Source organism: Symphodus melops (assembly GCF_947650265.1).
Source record: "Symphodus melops genome assembly, chromosome: 9".
Taxonomy (NCBI): domain Eukaryota; kingdom Metazoa; phylum Chordata; class Actinopteri; order Labriformes; family Labridae; genus Symphodus; species Symphodus melops.
The window spans coordinates 20,017,651-20,039,438 of NC_136699.1; the positions used below are offsets into that span (position 1 = coordinate 20,017,651).

The 21,788-nt window shown below is 41.9% G+C and overlaps 1 protein-coding gene across 1 annotated transcript; it reads right to left on the minus strand.

Moving 5' to 3' along the window:
* Positions 1-5,061: 5,061 nt before the first annotated feature.
* Positions 5,062-21,407, minus strand: sh3bgrl (SH3 domain binding glutamate-rich protein like). The gene is made up of 4 exons (XM_079351667.1): positions 21,158-21,407; positions 9,627-9,812; positions 6,401-6,481; positions 5,062-6,052 (listed from the first exon to the last, which is right to left on the minus strand). Exons 1-4 carry the CDS (start codon positions 21,200-21,202, stop codon positions 6,017-6,019), a joined length of 348 nt encoding a protein of 115 aa, XP_079207793.1. The 5' UTR covers positions 21,203-21,407; the 3' UTR covers positions 5,062-6,016.
* Between the last annotated feature and the right edge of the window lie 381 nt (positions 21,408-21,788).

Consider the following 21,788-nt stretch of genomic DNA (forward strand, 5'->3'; position numbering starts at 1 on the left):
ATCTGCCACCAGTTTGGGCAGAGCGCTGTCTGCTTCCTGTTCCTGGTTCGGCAGAGCACCATCTGCCTCCAGTTGACATCTCTCCGGTGGTCCGACCAACGACTGACAATGTTTCCTCGGTGGTTACAAAATACACACTCTTCCATTCATAGAATGGGAGAGTGTGGTCCGGTTGACATCTGACTACGTCTTGGAGACCGTCTCCTCAGCGGTCCAGCCGATATCTGACTATGTCCCCTCGGCAGTCCGGCTGATTTCTGACATCAGGTGTCGGCTGGACAGCCAAGGAGACGGTCTCCAAGATGTAGCCGACACCTGATGACGTTCCCCTTCGGCCCTGCCGGCGTCTGGCGTCCCCCCCAGCGGTTTTGCTGATGACTGACGTACCCTCGGCAGTCCGGCCGACATCTTGCGACGTCTCCCCGGCGGTCCGGCTGACGCTTGACGTTCCCTTGGTGGTCTGGCCGACACCTGGCGACACCTCACCTGATGTTCCTTGGCAGTCCGGCTGCTGCCCGACGTTCCCTCTGCTGTCCGGCTGACACCTGATGACGTCTCCCCGGCCATCCGGTAGAAACCTGACGACGTCTCCCCGGCCGTTTGGCCGATACCTGACCACGTTCCCACGGCAGTCCGGCCGAGACCTGATGACTTTCCCTCAGTGGTCTGGCTGGCTCCAGGGCCCTTGGCAAAGGTCCTGCCCTGCCGCTGCTCTGTCACACGGCTGTCTTCCTGAACTACTCCCTGTGGTCGGTCAGCCACCTGGCCGTCCCCCAGAACTGATTCCCATGTCTGGTCAGCCTCCCGGCCGTCCAGTTGAACTTTCTCTCATCTTTGGTCAGCCTCCTAGCCATCCTCTCGAACTGCTTTCAAGCCGTATGCCTATAGGTAATGTGTTGAAAGAAGGATAGTAAAGCCTGTTTCACACGGCAGGACTTTGAAATTATTGACTAATTTCCCGAACCTTAGCGACCACACATGGCAATATCGAAGGTTTCACAGTTTTGGTCGTATAGTGTGTGGTGTGTGGCCACACGGCAACATACAACACACGAACCAATTTCACTCGCTTGAATCCCCCGATCAGATGGGAAATCTCGCAAAGCCTCTCGAGATCAAATGTGGTTTGATTTTTGGACTCCCTGCGTGCTCCCAGCGCTTCCTTGCCACGATGTCACCTCGCTTTTTGACTGGTTCCGCGTCACAGTCAACAGGCTTGTGCTCGTTTTCCTGTCGGGGGACACCACACATGATAAGAAATCAAAACAAAACAATCCAACATGTTGACTATCCCTGATTTGAGATCGGATCCGTCCCGACATCCTTCCGAGCTGACAAGAGCAGTCTTCACACATCACACATGGCAAAATAATCCTGCCGTGTGAACCAGCCTAAACTGCTGTAGCAGAGTCTACAATCTGGCAGAGTGGTGGAGTTGAAGCCAAGTACTTGTAGCAGAGTTGATTGAAGATGGTTTGCAGCTGCAGCCCGACTCCTACACACCTGGTGCCACTCCTGCAATCAAGAAAACACACACACACACACACCTACACACACACACACACACACACACACACACACACACACACACACACACACACACACACACACAAAACCTGCTGGCTCAGATGAAGCAGAGTTCATACTTTAAGCATGTATAAAGAGTTGTGTTGATTGTGTTATTGTTTAAAGCAGCATTGTCTTTTAATGGATTTTTCTATGAATGGGAGAGTGTGTATTTTGTAATTATCTTAGCTAAAATATTTTCTATATTTAACTAGGGTTAAATTTCAGCTGCTTATACAGATGCACACAGGTAGCTAGTTGTTTCCAAACTTTTAAAGCGTAAAAAAAGTGTCTGACTACGAGTGACTGACAAAATGTTTGTTTGTGTTACCAGTACATTATTTTAATCACTTTTTTAGATTCTTTTGATTTTGTTATCAAAACATCAATAATTACTATAATGAGTACTCTACTACAGCATGTCATGTTTTATCACAGTTTTATTTTGAAAGTATTAATAGATCTTTGAGCTTCCTGTTTTACTTTGACTAGCCTTCACTTTTGTTTCAAGTTCAAATGTGTTCACAGACATGAACAGATCTTCATTAGAAAACAGTTACTTTACATATTTACATAGATAATAGACTCATATGTATTCAACTCAACATTGTTAATCAGTATACAGTTCATGAATGTACATCATCAAATTTTTACTTAAGCCTCTACAAACATAACTTAGCTGTGTTTTGTATTACTGAGACTTATACATTTGTGACATGTGCATGAACAGAATTAATGAGAAGCCTACAACAGTTGATTGTTGAAACGACAATGCAATTAAAAAAGGGTTAGGGTAAAAACCCAATGATAAGGGTTCAGTAAAGACATCCCTCATCCCGATTATGCCCTATATAAGTCACATAAACTACCCTATGGCCCTACAGAGACCTTATTTTTAAACCTGTAAATAGGACACTTGAATTCTGCAGACCAATGTGTATCGATCCATAGATCAGTGACCTGACCTGCTTCCAGCTTTTTTTGCCTGCTATTAGTGTTGACTTGTTTTAATATGGCTTTGTATGTCAGCATTTACACCAAGGGAGGCTGAGTATGGACACTTACAGTGTGTGCATATTGCCGCATGTTTATTGGCTTGTACTCTTTTCAAAGAATCTGTTGAAAACATTGACTTTCTTTTAGGCGTGACAGCTAGCCTACCTGTTGTTACACAGCAGTTCATGTTAGTATACTCAACAAAAATATAAACGCAACACTTTTGTTTTTGCTCCCATTTGTCATGAGATGGACTCAAAGATCTAAAATTCATTCCAGATACACAATATTACCATTTCTCTCAAACATTGTTCATAAATCTGTCTAAATGTGTGATAGTGAGCACTTTTGCTTTGCTGAGACAATCCATCCCACCTCACAGGTGTGCCACATCAAGATGCTCATCAGACACCATGATTAGTGCATAGGTGTACCTTAGACTGTCCACAATAAAAGGCCACTCTGAAATGTGCAGTTTTGTCTCACAGCAAAATGCCACAGATGGCGCAAGCATTGAGGGAGCGTGCAATTGGCATGCTGACAGCAGGAATGTCAACCAGATCTGTTGCTCGGGCATTGAATGTTCATTTCTCCACCATAAGCCGTCTCCAAAGGCGTTTCAGAGAATATGGCAGTACATCCAACCGGCCTCACAACCGCAGACCACGTGTAACCACACCAGCCCAGGACCTCCACATCCAGCAGGTTCACCTCCAAGATCGTCTGAGACCAGCTACTCAGACAGCTGCTGAAACAATTGGTTTGCATAACCAAAGAATTTCTGCACAAACTGTCAGAAACCGTCTCAGGGAAGCTCAACTGCATGCTCGTCGTCCTCATCGGGGTCTTAACCTGACTCCAGATCGTCGCCGTAACAGACTTGAGTGGGCAAATGCTCACATTCGATGGCGTCTGGCACGTTGGAGAGGTGTTCTCTTCACGGATGAATCTCGGTTTACATTGTTCAGGGCAGATGGCAGACAGCGTGTGTGGCGTCGTGTGGGTGAGCGCTTTGCTGATGTCAATGTTGTGGATCGAGTGGCCCATGGTGGTGGTGGGGTTATGGTATGGGCAGGCATCTGTTATGGACGAAGAACACAGGTGCATTTTATTGATGGCATTTTGAATGCACAGAGATACCGTGATGAGATCCTGAGGCCCATTGTTGTGCCATACATCCATGAACATCACCTCATGTTTCAGCAAGATAATGCACGGCCCCATGTTGCAAGGATCTGTACACAATTCTTGGAAGCTGAAAATGTCCCAGTTCTTGCATGGCCAGCATACTCACCGGACATGTCACCCATTGAGCATGTTTGGGATGTGCTTGACCGGCGTATACGACAGCGCGTACCAGTTCCCACTAATATCCAGCAACTTCGCACAGCCATTGAAGAGGAGTGGACCAACATTCCACAGGCCACAATTGACAATCTGATAAACTCTATGCGAAGAAGATGTGTTGCACTGCATGAGGCAAATGGTGGTCACACCAGATACTGACTGGTTCTGAGTCCCCAGACCCTCAATAAAGCAAAAACTGCACATTTCAGGGTGGCCTTTTATTGTGGACAGTCTAAGGTACACCTATGCACTAATCATGGTGTCTGATGAGCATCTTGATGTGGCACACCTGTGAGGTGGGATGGATTGTCTCAGCAAAGCAAAAGTGCTCACTATCACACATTTAGACAGATTTATGAACAATGTTTGAGAGAAATGGTAATATTGTGTATCTGGAATGAATTTTAGATCTTTGAGTCCATCTCATGACAAATGGGAGCAAAAACAAAAGTGTTGCGTTTATATTTTTGTTGAGTGTATAAATTATGATCGTTAACAGCCACAACCCTTGAGATTGACTAACAAGTGTACAGACCAATCAGAGTTTAACTTTGACTTACGGTGCATCAGTGATGGGTTTTTTTTCCCGATTAAAATAAATACAGCCTTGCAACGGCATTGCTTGACATTTCCTACTATATTATGTGTTATAAGCATCGCATATTGTTTCGGAATGGGACCGGGACTGTTCAAAACTGTGACAGATTAGTGTTTTTTAGATATTTGCGGGGACATAGCTTAACCGTCCTGGTCAAATCGGGACATATTGTCATACTATGGTTTTTAGGTCCTTTATCTCTTTTTGAAACTTCAACCATGAAACATTCAATGATCACTATCATTACTGTATTTTCTGTGCCTTCAAAGAGACATCATCAGACATTGTTGTCAATAGAATGTCTTCCCACCAAACCATTAGGAACCTTTGGTTTAATCTTTAGCTCCAGTAGTTGTGGGCATCTCGCCACAAATGGATGTCCACAGGTCCTGTTGGTGCATGTGTGTGTGACTTTGATGACACTGGATGTGTGTGTAGGGAGCATGTGTCTCAATAACAGAGTATAAACCAGAATTTCCCTCAGGGGTTTATAAAGTATGTAAAATAGAAAAATTGCACTCATCTGTTCAATGTTTGATGAAAAACGAGTCAGATTCTGTAAATTTTATAACATTTATTGTGCATAAAAAAAACAGTATATTATGAGAAGGCAGATTTCAGTCCAATTTAGTCTCTGTCATTGAAACTTAGTTCATGACAACTAACACAGTGCACTAAGAGCGAGGATTGCAATTTTATTTGCAGTATTTTTTTAAACTCTATTTAAGGGAAGGTATCAATGTATGCAAGACAAGAGTTACCAACACGGTGTGAGGGTGCTTTGAGCTAAACAAAACAGACATCACTCTCCCCTAAAAACAAACAAAACAACCACAAAAACATTTTGGAAAAGCAAAAGAAAGGGTTACATCATTTCACATGTTTTGATTTCTAAACATTTTGTATCAAAAATTGCCATTAAAACAGCATTAAGACATTACAAAGTAAATAAAAACTAAGAGAATGGAATTGTAAAAGTGAACTTTCAAACAAGGTGCTGCAGTTTTGGCGATAACATGACTGGCAGGAGCACAACATGTGACTTAACGTTTCCAGGATTAAAGACTCGTACTAATTAAAACTCATGGATTTAAACAACGTGATGATGAGGAACAAAGTCGGCAGTCTGTTGGCCAAATAATGAATCGGGGTTACAATTTTCACTCTGTATACATTTTGTTTTGTCTGATGGAGGCTACACAATGATGCTCATGGTTGATTGACATTTCATTAAGCCAATAGGACTGGCAGGCTGAGGTTAATTGGAGAAAGCAGAGCAGTTTAAAGTCACCCATAATGCTCTGCTGGAGCACCTCCGTTCACGACATCTGGCAAGGCACAGCTTCAAACAAATTAATAAAAAAACATACTTGAAAAGTAAATAAAAAACATCCACATATATATAAGCTGAGTGAAATGTTGCTTCTTCTTTTTTTTTTCCTGGATCAGTTCCAGATTATTCTGGGTCCAGGTCGAGGCCTTAGGGGTCGTACGAACGATGCGATGGTGCTACTGTTGGGCTTTCTTTGCTAGAGCCTCAGCCTCCTGAAGAGAGACAAGACAAAGGAGGAGAGTGTGTTTTATTAAAATGGACGATATTGGTTTGTGTATCCCCTGCCACAAGCACACAGGAAAACCCCTCTGTTGCTATGGTAACGGGCACACCTTCCTGCAGTTCCTGTTGTGGCAGAGAGGAGGCACACATTTGCACGAGAGAGTGGAAAAGCAGAAGAGGCCAGCTTGGGTGTTTGGATATCATAAACACATGTATTATGTAATATGTGTGTTTTCTGTATGAAATCACACTGTGAGGATAAATATGTGTAGGCACAAAAGCAGCTTTCGTAATGCAGTTCAAAGAAAGAACAGACATCAGTGTGTGTCTAAGATTACCTTTGAGCCTGGGGGAGCAGTCAGACCCAGAAATGCGTACACGGCATTGTCCTCTCTGGCATCGAAGAAGGCCTCATAGTTCTGAGAAAGAAGAATACAGAGAAAGTTTGAGAGGAAAAACCCATCAGAAGATCAGCTGCTCCAAACTAAAGAACGATCATGAATCCCTCAGGCTGTGGATCAGCGCCTGAGGACAACAAAGTGAGCAACACTGAAGCAGAACTCTTTGTGGGACGCAGCCTTTGTCAGTGTTGTGTTATTTGTCAAAGGACAGGCCTCAGTAGTCAATCTGATAGGAGGGTATTGTCTATGAGAATGTAGCCAAAAGTAAACAAGCTAAAACATTCAGTCAACGCTATTAAGTTGTCTGCTCTCTCTCTCTCTCGTTGATCGCATGTCCATCTCATTCCTTTGTTTTCACTCCTTTTCTCCCACACACATATCAGGAGGTGCACACACAGCTGCAAGTATCCTGGGAAATGCTATTCTCTCTTTGTCTGTGACATTCAATACAGCCCTTCCAAAATGTGCAGCCTCTCTTCCAGTCATCTACTGGATGCACAGTGTGCTGCCTCAGTGGACCCAGCCTAAAGGCTCTCTGTCTTTAGTATATCTGAGGCTGCAGCAAGTACTACAACCTGTGCCCTCTGCATGCCGGGAATTTAATCATTTTATTTTCTCTAACATTTTTTTTCTGTGTGTGTGTGTATATGTATATATATGTATATATATATATATATATATATATATATATATATATATATATATATATATATATATATATATATATAAATATGGCTTGGCTCTGTTCAGAAGTCAGAAGTTAAAGTATCTACCAACTAGTACCTCTAAAGCTCACATACTTATAAATTACATCTTTGTTTAATGGGCTGCACAGGAGTGCTGTTGTAAGGGCCCTTACATCTGCATTCAGATCTCTGCCAACGGCACCATGGTTTCTTAGTGTCTGTTCTATGAGAAACCACATTTTGTTTAACTGTGACGCTTGTTTTCAGATGAATGAGAATTAAGTTTTCTTGACTTGACGATAGCAGGTAGGTTCTTGGTTCAAATCCCTGGCTGCTTGTTTGTGTTGTACTTACTCTCAAATGTACAAAGTAGGGATGAACATATTACTAGTAAAATTAAAAGGTGTCTCAACGGTTTCCAACCCAGGTCTCTACAGACTGAGATACTGCAGAAGACAGGGAAGTACACAAAGAGCCCAACCGACACGATGCAGCATTTCAACACCACAATAGGAAGCTTGTTGAGAGAAAACAAACATTAAAAGGCCAAACCACACTGACAAGCTGGTTAGCCGCCCCTAAAAGAATCTGTTTCACTCATCATTTGTCTAAATCTCTTTTTGTCAAATAAAACTTGAGATAGTCGCATCGTGAACCCTGTAGCTAATAGTATACAGTAGGGTGACCATATTTTGATTTCCAAAAAAGAGGACACTCGGGACGGCCATGAGACATAAATTCAGACAGGCTTCTCAGAGGTCTATGATCATGATTTATTTTGCCTCAATGGTGCAAATGTAACTTCTGTAATGAAATATGTAACTACCTGTAACAAAATAATAGCTCTCTTTTCAAATAATGTGAAAATATGAACTCTTTGTGTTCCAGCTTTTAATATATCCCTTTTCAAGGTAACAAGATAAATAATAAATTAGAAAAAATGCTCACAAAAATACTTAACAAACAAAAATGATCTACTTTTAATCTTTTTTTTTGTCTTATTCATCCTGCTTTTCTTCTTCATCCTCCTTGTCTGCCCATCCATATTTTCTGCAGAACTGGTCTTTCCCAGCAGTTTCCAGTTGCTCAACAAATAAGCATAAAAGTCTTTGTAAGACAGCTCTTTGCTGTAGCTGTGTAGCTGCTGTAGTGTTTTACAGTGTTTTTGTAGTTCGTCTGTGAAGCTGCACTTACGCTTCGGCATTTTGTGTGCAATCAATGCTGCTCCGCTGTCAGCTCTGTTGCTGCTGTCTGCTGTTCCCTGTGAATGTGCACGTCGCAGAGCCGCCCACAAAGCAGTCTCTCGAGAATTACGTCACGCAACGAAGTAGCTACCGTAAATTTTTGCGCCGGTCAATTTAAGTACAAACTTGATGGTTCCATGAAAGACAGTGAACCCCGGACATTTTCATGATTTTATAAAATCCCCCCCGGACGCCCCGGACAGGACGTAAAAAGAGGACATGTCCGGGCAAAAGAGGACGTTTGGTCACCCTAGTATACAGTAGCTTTGGACAAAAACGTCTGCTAAATAAAATTCTAACATTGTGTGACACAGTCTCTGTATGTGAGCCATGTGATTGTCCACAGCTCCATCCGCTCCATCCCCCCAACAAGATAAACAAGATAGATATTATTGGATGGATATTGGTATAATTCTTACCAAAACTGGGGGGGGGGGATGATGAAGATTAATATCCTTTATTCTGTCACTGGTATGTAGTCATGGGTTAGTACATATATAATTTAACGATTTTTTTTAAACCTTTGAGTCAAACCAGGCATGCTGTGTTCCTGTGTCCAGTCTATGTCCATGTTATCTTGTCTGGTTTTACATTTAATATTCCACAAAATGCCAAATTTTGTTTCTGAATGCTGAGGGATGAATTTTTGTCTTATAAATTTAAAAATTAATTGAAAATGTAAAACTGTCACCATTTTTTATTTCGCCACTAGGGGGAGCAGAACAAGCTAGCATTGACGGTTCAAAATAACAGCGGATACAGAGCAACATTTACATTCTGCTGTCCACATGTTCAATAAAAGTCACATTCATATGAGCTCAGTTTACATCTCATCCAACGCCTGACTTTCAAAGCTTGCTCTTTAGCTGTTTAGTGATGAACAGTATTTGTGCTAATTCACCCATTTGTGCTAACAGGTGCATACAGTCAACAACGCTTCTGAGAGCTAAGACATCAATACTGCACTGTAAAAATAAAAACAATGTCCGAAAAGAAAGTAAGTGAAATATTTAGCTCCTTGCTTTGGTAAACCTGAGTCAAGAGATGTGCTACATACACACACTGGTGTTTCTGTTCTTCAGATTAAAATGTATTAAGTCTAAAAATGTCTGAAACCCATGATGCTTGATGCACGTGTGATGAACAACATCGGGCAGGCATGACGATCAAGACTATTACTGAAATTTTATGAATAATACTGCAAATAATTCAGAAGATGCATGTGTTCCTCACCCCACAATATTGGCTTTCATTAAATATCTGTGGCGGGAGCGGGTTCCCCGTAGTCGGCCTGGACTCCTCCGGAACATTCTCTCTCATCCACTTCCTGTTGGCCTCGTTGGCTGCAATGTCACACTCCTCGAATTCGATCTTATTGGCCGCCAGGAAGCCCATCACATCCTGCTGCTGCTTTTTAATCTGCATGAGGGAGAGGGGTGGGGGAGGTGGGTGATAGAGGGGAGTGTTGTCAAGTTTGTCGTGTGTTAACTTCCACCTTATGAGGAAACAGAAGGGCCTCAGTTCAACACACTGCCACCAGTCTGCTGCAGACATGATGACACTTCTTTGAGGTGAGAAACGACACTTTAGAGATCCCTGGCTGCTCTGTTACTAAGTTACCACTCCTTTGGTGACAATTGAATGGAGTGATACACAAGTATTGATGAGGATGAACTCCAGCAATGCAAAGCAGGGACAGATTGTTTTTCATCTCCATGAGAAGGTCAAGAACTATGAATAAATGCTGATGCAAGTCTGAACTATGATCACCCTTCTTGAATTTTGATGAGAAATGTCACTTTGTTGAAAACAGAGACTTTGAAATGTTGTACATTTTCAAAGCCTGTGTGCTTTATACAAGAAAGTGAGAATACTCTACTACAAAAAAAGATGATTTAATTCATACAGTGAAGTCGCTGTCTTTCTAAAATGTGTAAGTTTGCAAGCAGTTGTAATAATAATAATATTACATTTTATTTAAGGGCGCATTTAAAAAAACCCAAGGACACCTTACATCATTAAAAAACAATAAAACATAGAAAGTTGAAAGGAGATTGATTTTGCAAGGCAACTGTCTTCACAGAAGGCGTGTGTGTTGCATTAGCACTTCACGACGTCTAACAGCTGTCTCACTTCCGACACTTCTATAATAGACCTCTGTGCTCAGTGCAGAACTACAGGCGCTCCTCTATGGAGAACGCAAATAACTAACTCTACAATGCAACAGAAAAAAGTGTCAAAGGCACTGTACCACACACAATGTCCCACAAACTTCAGCCTATATTAGTGCGTGTGTGTATGATTTAGGGTATTCAATTGTGGTCCAATGAGGTCTCAGCCGGTCTGTGTAAAAGGGAGGATGGCCATATAAGGCCAGACGGAAACAAGAGCTCCTCTGGGACTCGAGAGGAGGTAACTGGTCAAACACAAGCCAAATAAGGCCTGCTGAAGGAGACACACATTCAGCCTGAGCTGCACACATACACACACGAAGCTCACTACATGCTGATATTACTATATGGCACTATTAATGTCAATTCATATTTTTATCTGTCTGTTGAGACGCGTCTGGGAGATGGCTCCTCCCAGCATGTCGGCAATAAGGATGGGACAGGTGGATTATTTAACAGCCAAATTCTAAAACAACACTGGTGCATGGAAATGAGCTGAGCTGACACTGCCGGCTAATCAACCGTCGTGCTATTTGAATCATTTAATGTCACTTGCAATCCAGAGCTCAAAGGCCTAAAGGCAGCTCTTTCCATGTCTGCTCTGGAAACCAGCGCAGGATACAACAACAGAGTGGAACTTCACTTCAATCATTCTTTACCTAAACAAAGACAATCTTCTGTCTGATGAAGGAATCTGCACAGTCGCCTCTTTCTCTCCTTTAACTATTAGTATTGAGGTGGTACTCTGACAGGGTGCTGGTTAAGCTCAGTGCTTTACTAACGGAGGCTGCACTTCTTGTTGCTCTGGTCGAAGGTTTGACTCAGAGTCCTGGCACTAAATGGTGCACCCATGAAAAAGATAATACTCAAACACAAACATTCACTTTCTCCTCTTTTCTAATTTCTATTGGTTCACTCCACAATCCCCCAGCAAGCCTGTGTTTTAGTGCTGCCAAGCTAAATTAATTTGTAGGTCAAACTGGCCAGTTGCCATCTGCCGCTTACTCTAATTGCACAGTGAGAATCCCCTGTTTTGCTCCTTTCAACCGTTTGCATTGCTCCTTAGTGTCTTGAGTGAAGCGCCTGGTGATTTGAATATAAAAAAGAAACAGTTCCTGGCTCTGGGTGTGGTAATAAACAACTGGTCTTCTCTTTTTTCCTTGAATAACTCCCACCTTATCTACAGTATATCTCCCTGGAATGTTATGAAATCTCTCCTCAGCCCCAATGAGAAAGACACAAGTGAGAGTGATGAACCAGTGTCTGGCATGCAGACAGAAAAGGACTCTCAGGTTTTCTTCTTAACTCCCTGCTCTCCCGTACAATACCTAAATAGCTTGTCTTAGTTTACTAATACAAACCGAAACACAACTTAACACAATGTAAAAGCAGACCGGGCGCTGTGTCTGTTTGATTTGTCAATAGATCATTCAGTAGCTCTCAGTTGGTTTTGCTGATACAAGCTTCATGGTTTGAATGTAGCTGTAAAATGTAGGACTGACATTCAGGGTCCACTAAAGATGTATCTTATAATTTTGGTGTTTACAAGCACTTTCATAAAAGATGAGGCTGTGGATCAGTGGTAGAGCCCATTGTCTCTTAACCGGATGGTCGGCTGTTCGATCCCCAGCTTCAACAGCCACGAGTGAGTTGGGCAACATATTTAATCCCAAACTGCTCCCACTTCTACGTCAATGTGTATGAATGGATAAGTTTATACTGATACATGGCTGACAATGGCATCAGTGGCTGCAGTTACATGTGCAGAATTTCTTCAATCGGATTGAAATCATTCAGATTTCACTGTTTACATGGACGCTAAATAACATGATCAGATTATGCTGTGCGCGTTCATGCATCGGCATTTATTCAGAATAAAACCCTTGTGACATGCGCAGACTGGTCCTACCTGTCATGACTGCTGGAAACGTCAGAAGAAGAAGTGACATCTCAGCCTGTGTTTGTAAACAATCATCACAAATGACCCGTAAAAACGTTAAACTCTGCTTTGTTTTACACCCTGAAAATGGAATATTTTGAATATATTGGATATATTTCCTCACAGTTTAAAAATAATGTAAACTTTGTAACATACGCACCTTTCAGACATTTGAACCATTTCCAGCAGCGTTATTTAACTTTTTAACTTGTTATAGTTCATGTTCTCAAGGTTATGACTGGTCATGATCGTATTGGTTAGATTATTGAATTAACCATTCTACTCACATTAATGAGCAACGGTAAACAAACATTAAATGTGAATTAGTGGCTGCCACTTTTCAACATTAGGCCACTTTAAAATCAGGCCGTGTTAGTTCTTCTCAGTTCTGAGTTCACTTTTATTATTCTAACACGGCATTGTCGTTTGTCTCAGCTGACGGTAAAAAGATGTCGTTTTTTAGGCAGACGTAGTGGAATCAGTTTTAATGCTAGCGCGACAACGTTGGTATATAAATGAACAGTTTACAATGAATCTGATGATACCAGAGATGTTACTGTAGCTCGCTGGGAAAGACGCCAACTATTGCTCCACAGTGGATTTTTTTTTTTACCGCAATGTAATATTGATATAAATATATTTATATATTATAGATATAAAACACAAATATGATCTAAACAAGACAGCTGAGAGAGATTAGTGCTCATGGATCAAGAGTGGAGACTAAACTTTTAAATGACACGGCCATCATTTATGAAGTTATGAAGACTGTAAGCAGGCTCTGATGGAAACACGTCACTTTACTGGGGCAGACATGCGCAGTCAGGACCGTTTGGCCCCAGTCAGGCAGACACGATCAGATCGAGTGTGTACATGGATCCTGATCCGAACAAAGATCGGCATAAACCACCCCTCTCGATCGGAAATGAAATGACTTTAAATGAGCCTGATCGGATCAGTCTGTTCTGATTGCCATGTTTACATGCAGCGTTTTTATTCGGATCAGGCTTTTATTCCGATTATTTGCGTCCATGTAACCGCAGCCAGTGAGTGAATGGGGGTAAGTGGGATGCCTGCCCATTCAGCGCTTCGAATATAGTCAGAAGACTAGACAAGCGTAATACAAGCTCAAGTCCATTCAGCTTTTAAAATAGATCATATTTGTAGCACAGTGAATTACATTTCCTTTATCTTCAGTCAAGTTGACATTTCTGTAGGAAATTATTATGTCTGACTGTTTCAACATTGGATGTATAACCATAATATATGGACCAGACATTTATTTTCTCTTTAAGATGGATATTGATAACTTTGGCAATCCGCCATTTGGTTTTTTTGGACAAACATTTGATTAGAACCAAAATAACGAATTTCAGCTTGTATACGGTTGGTAGGAAAGTATTCAGACCCCTTTAAATTTTCACTCTTTGTTTCGTTGCAGCGATTTGCTAAAATCAAAAAAGTTCCTTTTATTTCTCATTAATGTACACTCAGCACCCCATCATGACAGAAAAATTGAAATGTAGAAATTTTTGCAAATTGAAAAACTGAAATATCACATGGTCATAAGCATTCAGACCCTTTGCTCAGTTTTGAGTAGAAGCAGCCTTTTGAGCTAGTAGCCATGAGTCATCTTGGGAACGATGCAACAAGTTTTTCACACCTGGATATGCGGATCCTCTGCCAGTCTTTCTTGCAGATCCTCTCCAGTTCTGTCAGGTTGGATGGTGAACGTTGGTGGACAGCCATTTTCAGCTCTCTGCAGAGATGCTCAGTGAAGGTCAGGGCTCTGTCTGGGCCAGTCAACAATGGTCACAGAGTTGTTCCAAAGCCACTCCTTTGTTATTTTAGCTGTTTGCTTAGGGTCTTTGGCTCCGTCTCAAGTCCCTTATTTGCAGTCTCCTCGGTACTCGGCCAAACCGCAAGTAGTTCCAGACCCGCCATGTTGAGGATCATCTCAAAGCTCTTATAGCGAACAGAGGAGAGAGGATCGAGGAGAGAGGAGGCTGATCCGAGGAGCGATGACCGAGGAGACACGAGAGCTGACTTCACGGAAGTCTTTTCACTGACAGACACGCCCCCTTCTCGTATATATCACTCATTGATTGGACGCTGCACAGGATCAGACTTCAGTGAAACTTCTCAACATGAGCAGAGTTTAATACTGGAGAAAAGAGGGACATTAAAAAGACGGACGTTTGTCGTGTCGGACATTTAAACAGATGATGAACATCAGTGAGTTTGTAAAGAGTCGCTCTGTGATGAGCTGGGATTGAAGCTCTATAACTTCTATAAAATCAATACATCCTTCATGTTCTGTTCATCATCCCTCAGACTGTTTGAATGTCTGATGATGAGGAGGATGACAGTTTGATGAAGAGGGAGTCCATTTTACATTCACACTTATTTATCTTCAGAAAGTTTCATCATTTAGATCCTAATCAATAATTTTCAGTATTACTGACACATAAATATCTGTGTTTATAAAATACACAGTTCATTGTTGAAATACATGCAAGGCTAAGTCAAAACTGAATTGTAATAATAACAAATAATAAATAGACTATTAAAAATTAAATCTTTTAGTCAGTAGAAACTGTCCTTTTGGTTACGAGCAGACTGCAGGTTGTTATTCAGGTGTTTGTTATCAGCTAAAGAGACTTATATAATACAGTGTGTGTGTTTGATTAGAAATAATACAGTGTGTGTGTTTGATTAGAAATAGTGCGTGTGTGTTTGATTAGAAATAATACAGTGTGTGTGTTTGATTACAAATAATACAGTGTGTGTGTTTGATTAGAAATAATACAGTGCGTGTTTGTGTGGACATAAACAGCTGTTAAGCTGATTGACAGCCGATGTCGCGTCATGTGACGCTGTCGAGGAAACGACGTCTTCGTTTCCTCCGTGCATCTCTGGTGGGCGGGACTAAGACGCATGTGGAGAAGACAACTTGGAGGACACAAATAAGGGGCTTGAGATGCAGCCATCGTCTTGTTGGAAGGGGAACCTTCTGTCCAGTCTGAGGTCCTGAGCACTCTGGAAGAGGTTTTTCTTCCAGGATATCTCTGTACTTGGCTGCATTCATCTTTCCTTCAGGTGCAACCAGTCATCCTGTCCCTGCAGCTGAAAAACACCCTCATAGCCTGATGCTGCCATGTTTCACTGTTGGGATTGTATTGGGCAGGTGATGAGCAGTGCCTGGTTTTCTCCACAAGCACAGCTTAAAATTAACAGCAAAAAGTTGAATCTTGGTCTCATCATACCAGAGAATCTTCTTCGTCATAGTCTCGGAGTACTTTGTGTGTTTTTTTGGCAAACCCCATGACGGCTTTCATTGGCACTGAGGAGAGGCTTTGGGCGAACCACTCTGCCATAGAGCCCTGACTGGTGGAGGGCTGCAGTGATAGTTGACTTTGTGAACTTCCTCTCATCTCCCTGCTGTATCTCTGGAGCTCAGCCACTGTGATCTTTGGGTTCTTCTTTACCTCTCTCACAAAGGCCCTTCTTCCACGATTGCTGTTTGGCTGGACGGCCAGGTCAAGAAGAGTTCTGGTCGTCCCAAACTTCTTCCATTTCAGGATTATGGAGGCCACTGTGCCACTGTGTGAACCCTGAGTGCTGCAGAAATCCTTTTGTAACCTTGGCCTGATCTGTGCCTTGCCACAATTCTGTCTCTGAGCTCCTTGGGCAGTTCCTTCGACCTCATGATTCTCATTTGCTCCGACATGCACTGTGAGCTGTAAGGTCTTATATAGACAGGTGTGTGCCTTTCCTAATCAAGTCCTATCAGTTTAATTAAACACAGCTGGACCCCAATGAAGGAGCAGAACCATCTCAAGGAGGATCAGAAGAAATGGACAGCATAAGAGCTAAACATGAGGGTCTGAATACTTATGACCATGTGATATTTCAGTTTTTCTTTTTTTATAAATGTACAACAATTTCTTCATTTGTTTTTTTCTGTCAAGGTGCTGAGTGTACATCAATGAGAAATAAAATGAACTTTTTGGATTTTAGCAAATAGCTGCAATGAAACAAAGAGTGAAACATTTAAAGCGGTATGAATACTTTCCGTATTCAGTATTTAGTTATGTTTTAGTCTTCAGACACAGGTCACACATCCATTCGCACACATGCACATGCTGACGTAGAAGCAGGAATAATTTGGGGTTAAGTGTTTTACCAAAGAACACCTCAACATGTGGGTGCAGGAACTGGGACTCAAACCCTGACCTTCTGGACAGAGAAGAACGACTCTACCACTGAACCACAGCCACCCCACAAGCTTCTAATCTTCTCCAAAATACAATTCTATCTATCTATCTATCTATCTATCTATCTATCTATCTATCTATCTAATTAAAAGAGCTAACTAGCACATGTTCGCATCCTAAATTGTTGAAATAAGAAGCCTAAGCCTTAAATGGCTGTAGAATCTCTGAGTTAATGTATGTCTAATGCAGTATTAGACAATATATCCACTTGCATGTTTGCAGTATTTAAGCCAGCATACTTTTAGGGCTAGTTTGACCGACAATCTTCCGTTCAGTCGATGATGTGGTTTAGGAATGCAGGGTTAGTGTTGTGTCATGAATACGGAAAATTAAAAGTCGCAACAGACAGTCAAACCTTAATAAAATGTACTAAATGAATTCAACATCTTTTCTTTTAATTAAAATACACCAATAAAGATACTATATTAAGCAAGTACAGTTTGACATTGATGTTTTCACTTCATACTGATCATTTACCAGGACTGGCCAAGCTCTAATTCTTTGTTCTCACATTAGCAAGATACAGTATGTCATGTCCACACATGGAAGAACTTGCAACAATCATAAGATGACGCAGTGTGGCCACTAAAGTAGGAAGCCATAAATTATTACCAAACTATTTATTAATAAAACTAAGGGGTCATTAAATTTGAAAAGAAATCAGGGATTGTTGCAGTAAATCACAGTAATTATTGCACTTATCGTTTTAATGACTCCAACAAATAAAGCTGATGGAATTTGAAACCTTCAGAACCTTGAATTTTCAGTTTACATTCCACATCATCATCATGTGAGACCAAATCCAGACCAGATCAATCCCTGGAAAAAGGGTGGAACTTGCCCTGCAATGGCAGAAGGAATTGATTGGATGCACTGTATCAACAACACAGGCGTGGATCAATACGGCATGGACCAGTCAGTGGACACAGAGTTGGGATCACTTTGTTTTCAATTTACACGCTTAGTCAAAGGAACATTTGTTTGAATAGAATTGTCAAAAATTCTTCTTACATGAAAGATAAGACTAAATTATATTTGTAATGCTTAGTTAGTATAATGTATCAAATGAAATTGTAAGATTTATTTGAATTAAATAAATCCAAAGAATGACGGTTATGTCTTCGTCAAACCAAGTTGGCTTTTGCATTCAAATATGCCACTCAGGAATTTTAGCAGCACCAGAGGCCTCCACCCAATCCTGAGCTCAGTCGGCATTACAACATTGTTACAAAAGAGCTTTACAGTAATACTCTGGCTTGGTTCCCACACCGCTGCCCAAAGGTGAAAAAAAAAAGTAATCTATGAGACACACAAAGTGACCAAGTGTGTATCAGAAAGTCTGACCTTTGGACCCTAAAGTGTAATCTGCCGTTGAAGAGCAATAAGCCTGAAGCAGAGAACAGACGACTTTTTAAAGCACTATCTATTTACTGTAGAGAGAATTTGCAATGCTGTAACTGTCAACTTCTAGTGCATTTATTAAGGTAATGAGGAACTTCATGCAATAGTAAGGCTTTTGTGTTTCAAGGGGAATGAGGTAGTAAATGTCTCTTGGTTCAGGCCAAAGTTTGGACTATTTCCTCAGACATAAGCTACTTTCAGTTTTATGTTGGCCTCATGCCCAGCAGTCTAGATGCACTACAAGTGTATGTGTGCATTCACACGTGTGATTTTAAAAGAAAGTATTTGTTTGTTAGCCAAACATGGCCTCATGGTAACCTAGGTACCAGGTACTGTAAGCAAATGTAGTACTATCATATGTGCAAATACCACACAAAGATAGCATCACAGCTAAGGTTAGCATGAGGTAGGTAAATACATGGCATGACCTAATCTTTACAAAGCCACTGCTGGTAACACTATAGGCTCTCTGGGGGATTAACAGCGAGTCACAACACCATTTCTTCAGGTCACTCAAACACTCTGCTTCTCATTACTGGCTGGAAATACAGTGATGTCATCTCTCAGTCAGTTAGAAGACACCAGCCTCCACAAGAGACCAGCACAGGTCAGGGGTGGAGGAGTGACTTTGCGAGCAATCAGTGCTTTGCTCAGAGACTGTAAACCATGCATTCTGACTGTGGAGCAGACTGGAAACAATCTTTTTAAAACGTGACTTTTCTGTGACAAAGGTTCAGGCTCAGCTCAATGAGAATATGTACGGTGGCATATTCCTCTTCAAACTACAGTAACAAAGTTTGACAAAGATGACATTTGTTCAGGGTGACTAACATTGGAGTGCACTGAGTGCGCTTGAAGAGAAAGAGCCTTTGGGCACACATACTCTTAACTTCATCTATTCACTGTCCATGCAAATGGGAAAACAGAAGAAACCTTTGTGTTACCACAACTGCCCTCGTGTGTCATTATCATAACTTGACCTAACTTTCTATAGGTGGTGTTGCTTTGTGTCAGACAGTCAAGACCTGAGTCCACTACACCTAAAAATGGTCCACATGATGTTTACAAGCCTTGCTGCTACATAGAACTGATGTTGCTTTAATGTTTCAGTCATTTGGATCACACTGTGCATCAAATGAATTCACATTAAAAGCAGAATATGTGCAAATAGATCACAGCTATATGCCTTTGTAAAATAATATCACCTGGATTAGTGGAGCAATGCTCTGAGTTCTTCCTCTTGTTTTTGTCTCACACATTGAACTCGACAGATGTGATTAGAGTGGAAGCAGACACTGCTGGATAGGCAATGCAATCACACTGTTTGGTAGTCACTGATGCAATCAAACTGTAAGCTGAGGCAGAGGGTAACTACTACAATTTGTCACTGTGCAGCTTTTCACTTCTCTGAATGTCTTTCACTTGTCTCAATTTATTTATTTCACGTTCACATACAAGGAGACAGATTCTAATATGAAAACTGTGCCAATTGAACATGGAGTCCTTGAGGTTGTTTACACTTAATGGGAAGACACTTCTGATAGCTTGATCTCTGTCTTAGAAAAAAAAAAGACTGCTGTGAGTGCCGCATTTAAAAGAACATACACATGTCTGACTCTAATATAGAGACAGATCAATGAGAAGTTATGCATTTTCCCAGACAGGCTCCAGCAAAGTGATGGCACTAAGCTTAGACTGCTCTGTCTTTACAGGGAGCTCCTGTCCAATAGAATCACTGCTGAGCACTCTCAAAGTCACAGCGAAGGCGATAAAGTCCCTTGTTTCAAAACTATAGGGTCAACCTCAGGATGGCTTTCACCTCTCTTTGGGTACTTAAAGAGCAGCTTGGAATGAAGAGTGACGCTGAGCTAGCCTGCTTGGAACAGGCAGGTGCCAAACACTGATGGTATTGAGCTATAGCTTCCTAAATCATCAGATTTTCAAATGTAGTTTTCTCAGGTAGCTTACAGTGTAGGTACAAGCAGTGAACATACACGTCTGTGGTGCCTGCCTGCATGAGTCCAGGAAGAGGGACACAATTTGGATGCAAATAACATTACTACTGACGCTACTTTTCCAATGAACTTAACATCTATAGAATAAGAAGAACATATGAGTTGTTTGAACTTTGAGAAAAAAAATTACTGGTTTCAATTGCTATGCCTTTAATTTCAAACGTGCACATTTTGGACACCCTGAGCTAAAATAAATATTTTGCCTCCCCGGTTGAGAATTCAAAGAAACCGCTGAACAGTGTACATGTCAGCTTAACAATTCCAGCGTCAGTGTGCTTCAGTTGCTGCTGTATGTTCCCACAAAACCCAGACCTCCAACAAGACCCAAACAGAACTCAAGTGTCCTGGGCTGCAGCTGCAGGTCTAATACAGGGCCCTGGAGAATTGCATCACCATCATTCATCTCTATAAGAAGTCTAAAAAAGTGGAGCTGAAGGTAACGCTCAAGGCTGTACTTTCTATACACACTAAGAACCACCCAGTACTGATATCAGGTTACAGAACAGAACACTTTAGGAACTTTTATTGATTTTTGCTGCATACACTTCCGGTTTCTCAGGCTTATTTCAGCTGCAAAAGCACTGAGTTGTCATGTCAGGAAACACTGACACAAACCACAGCTGAGAGAGATGCGTGCCCTCCTCAGTCACTATAGCCTCAAACTTCCTCATTCTCCGTTTAAGTTGAAGAACGCACAGAGGGGGAGAGAGAGAGGGAGCGCTAAATACACCGAGAGTCCCCATCTGTGTCCGAAGTGTTGGGGAGGGAGGGCAGAGCAGCATGCTTACTGATGAGTCAGACCACTTCAGACTGAGGATGACAGCCGTGTGGACATCAGTAAGTGAGTTCAAAAAAAGTTCAGCTGCTTTGTATCACCAGACGAGCACTGTATGCTGGACATGAAATAACCTCGAACCTCACATCGCCTCGAAAGCACAATGTAATGATTGACTCTCCTTACCGAAGTAGATCCAGAGGACGATGCTATGTACACTTTGATCACCATGCTAAATCCCCGATGAAGACACACGTCCGACTGGCAGTGGGTAGGTCGCCCTGCTCCTTGTTGACGCTTTGCAGGAGGATTGCTCGGTAACAACAAACTTCACCGTGTGTCCGTTAGAGGTAGAGAAGAGTGTCTACGCAAATGCTCCAGTTCTGCACTGGATGGAGCTTTGCATTCCTCCTCCGCCTCTACTCTGCACCCCGCCCCTTCTAGTCTCTCTCTCTCTCTCTCTCTCTCTCTCTCTCTCACACACACACACACACACACAAACACAGAGTCGGAGGCACGTACGTGCACGTATAGGGAGGTAATGGACCTATCGTGATGGCAAGAAGATAGGGTGATATATCTGAATATTTCAGCAGTGTCCCCTTTGTGTAGAACCCGACATTGGCTGTTGTTCTTTTAGCAGTGCACGTTTGCTACGTTGCAGGTGTTGAAATAAAACCCGGGGTGCTCTATGAATAGCGGGGTGAAGACTCAATAAAAAATTGTGCAGTGATTTTTGAATGCCGCTCGTTTGGGTGCTTTGTGTAACAACACAGCCGCTGAAGCGCCGTCTTGTGCAGCCTCATCGTTAGACGAG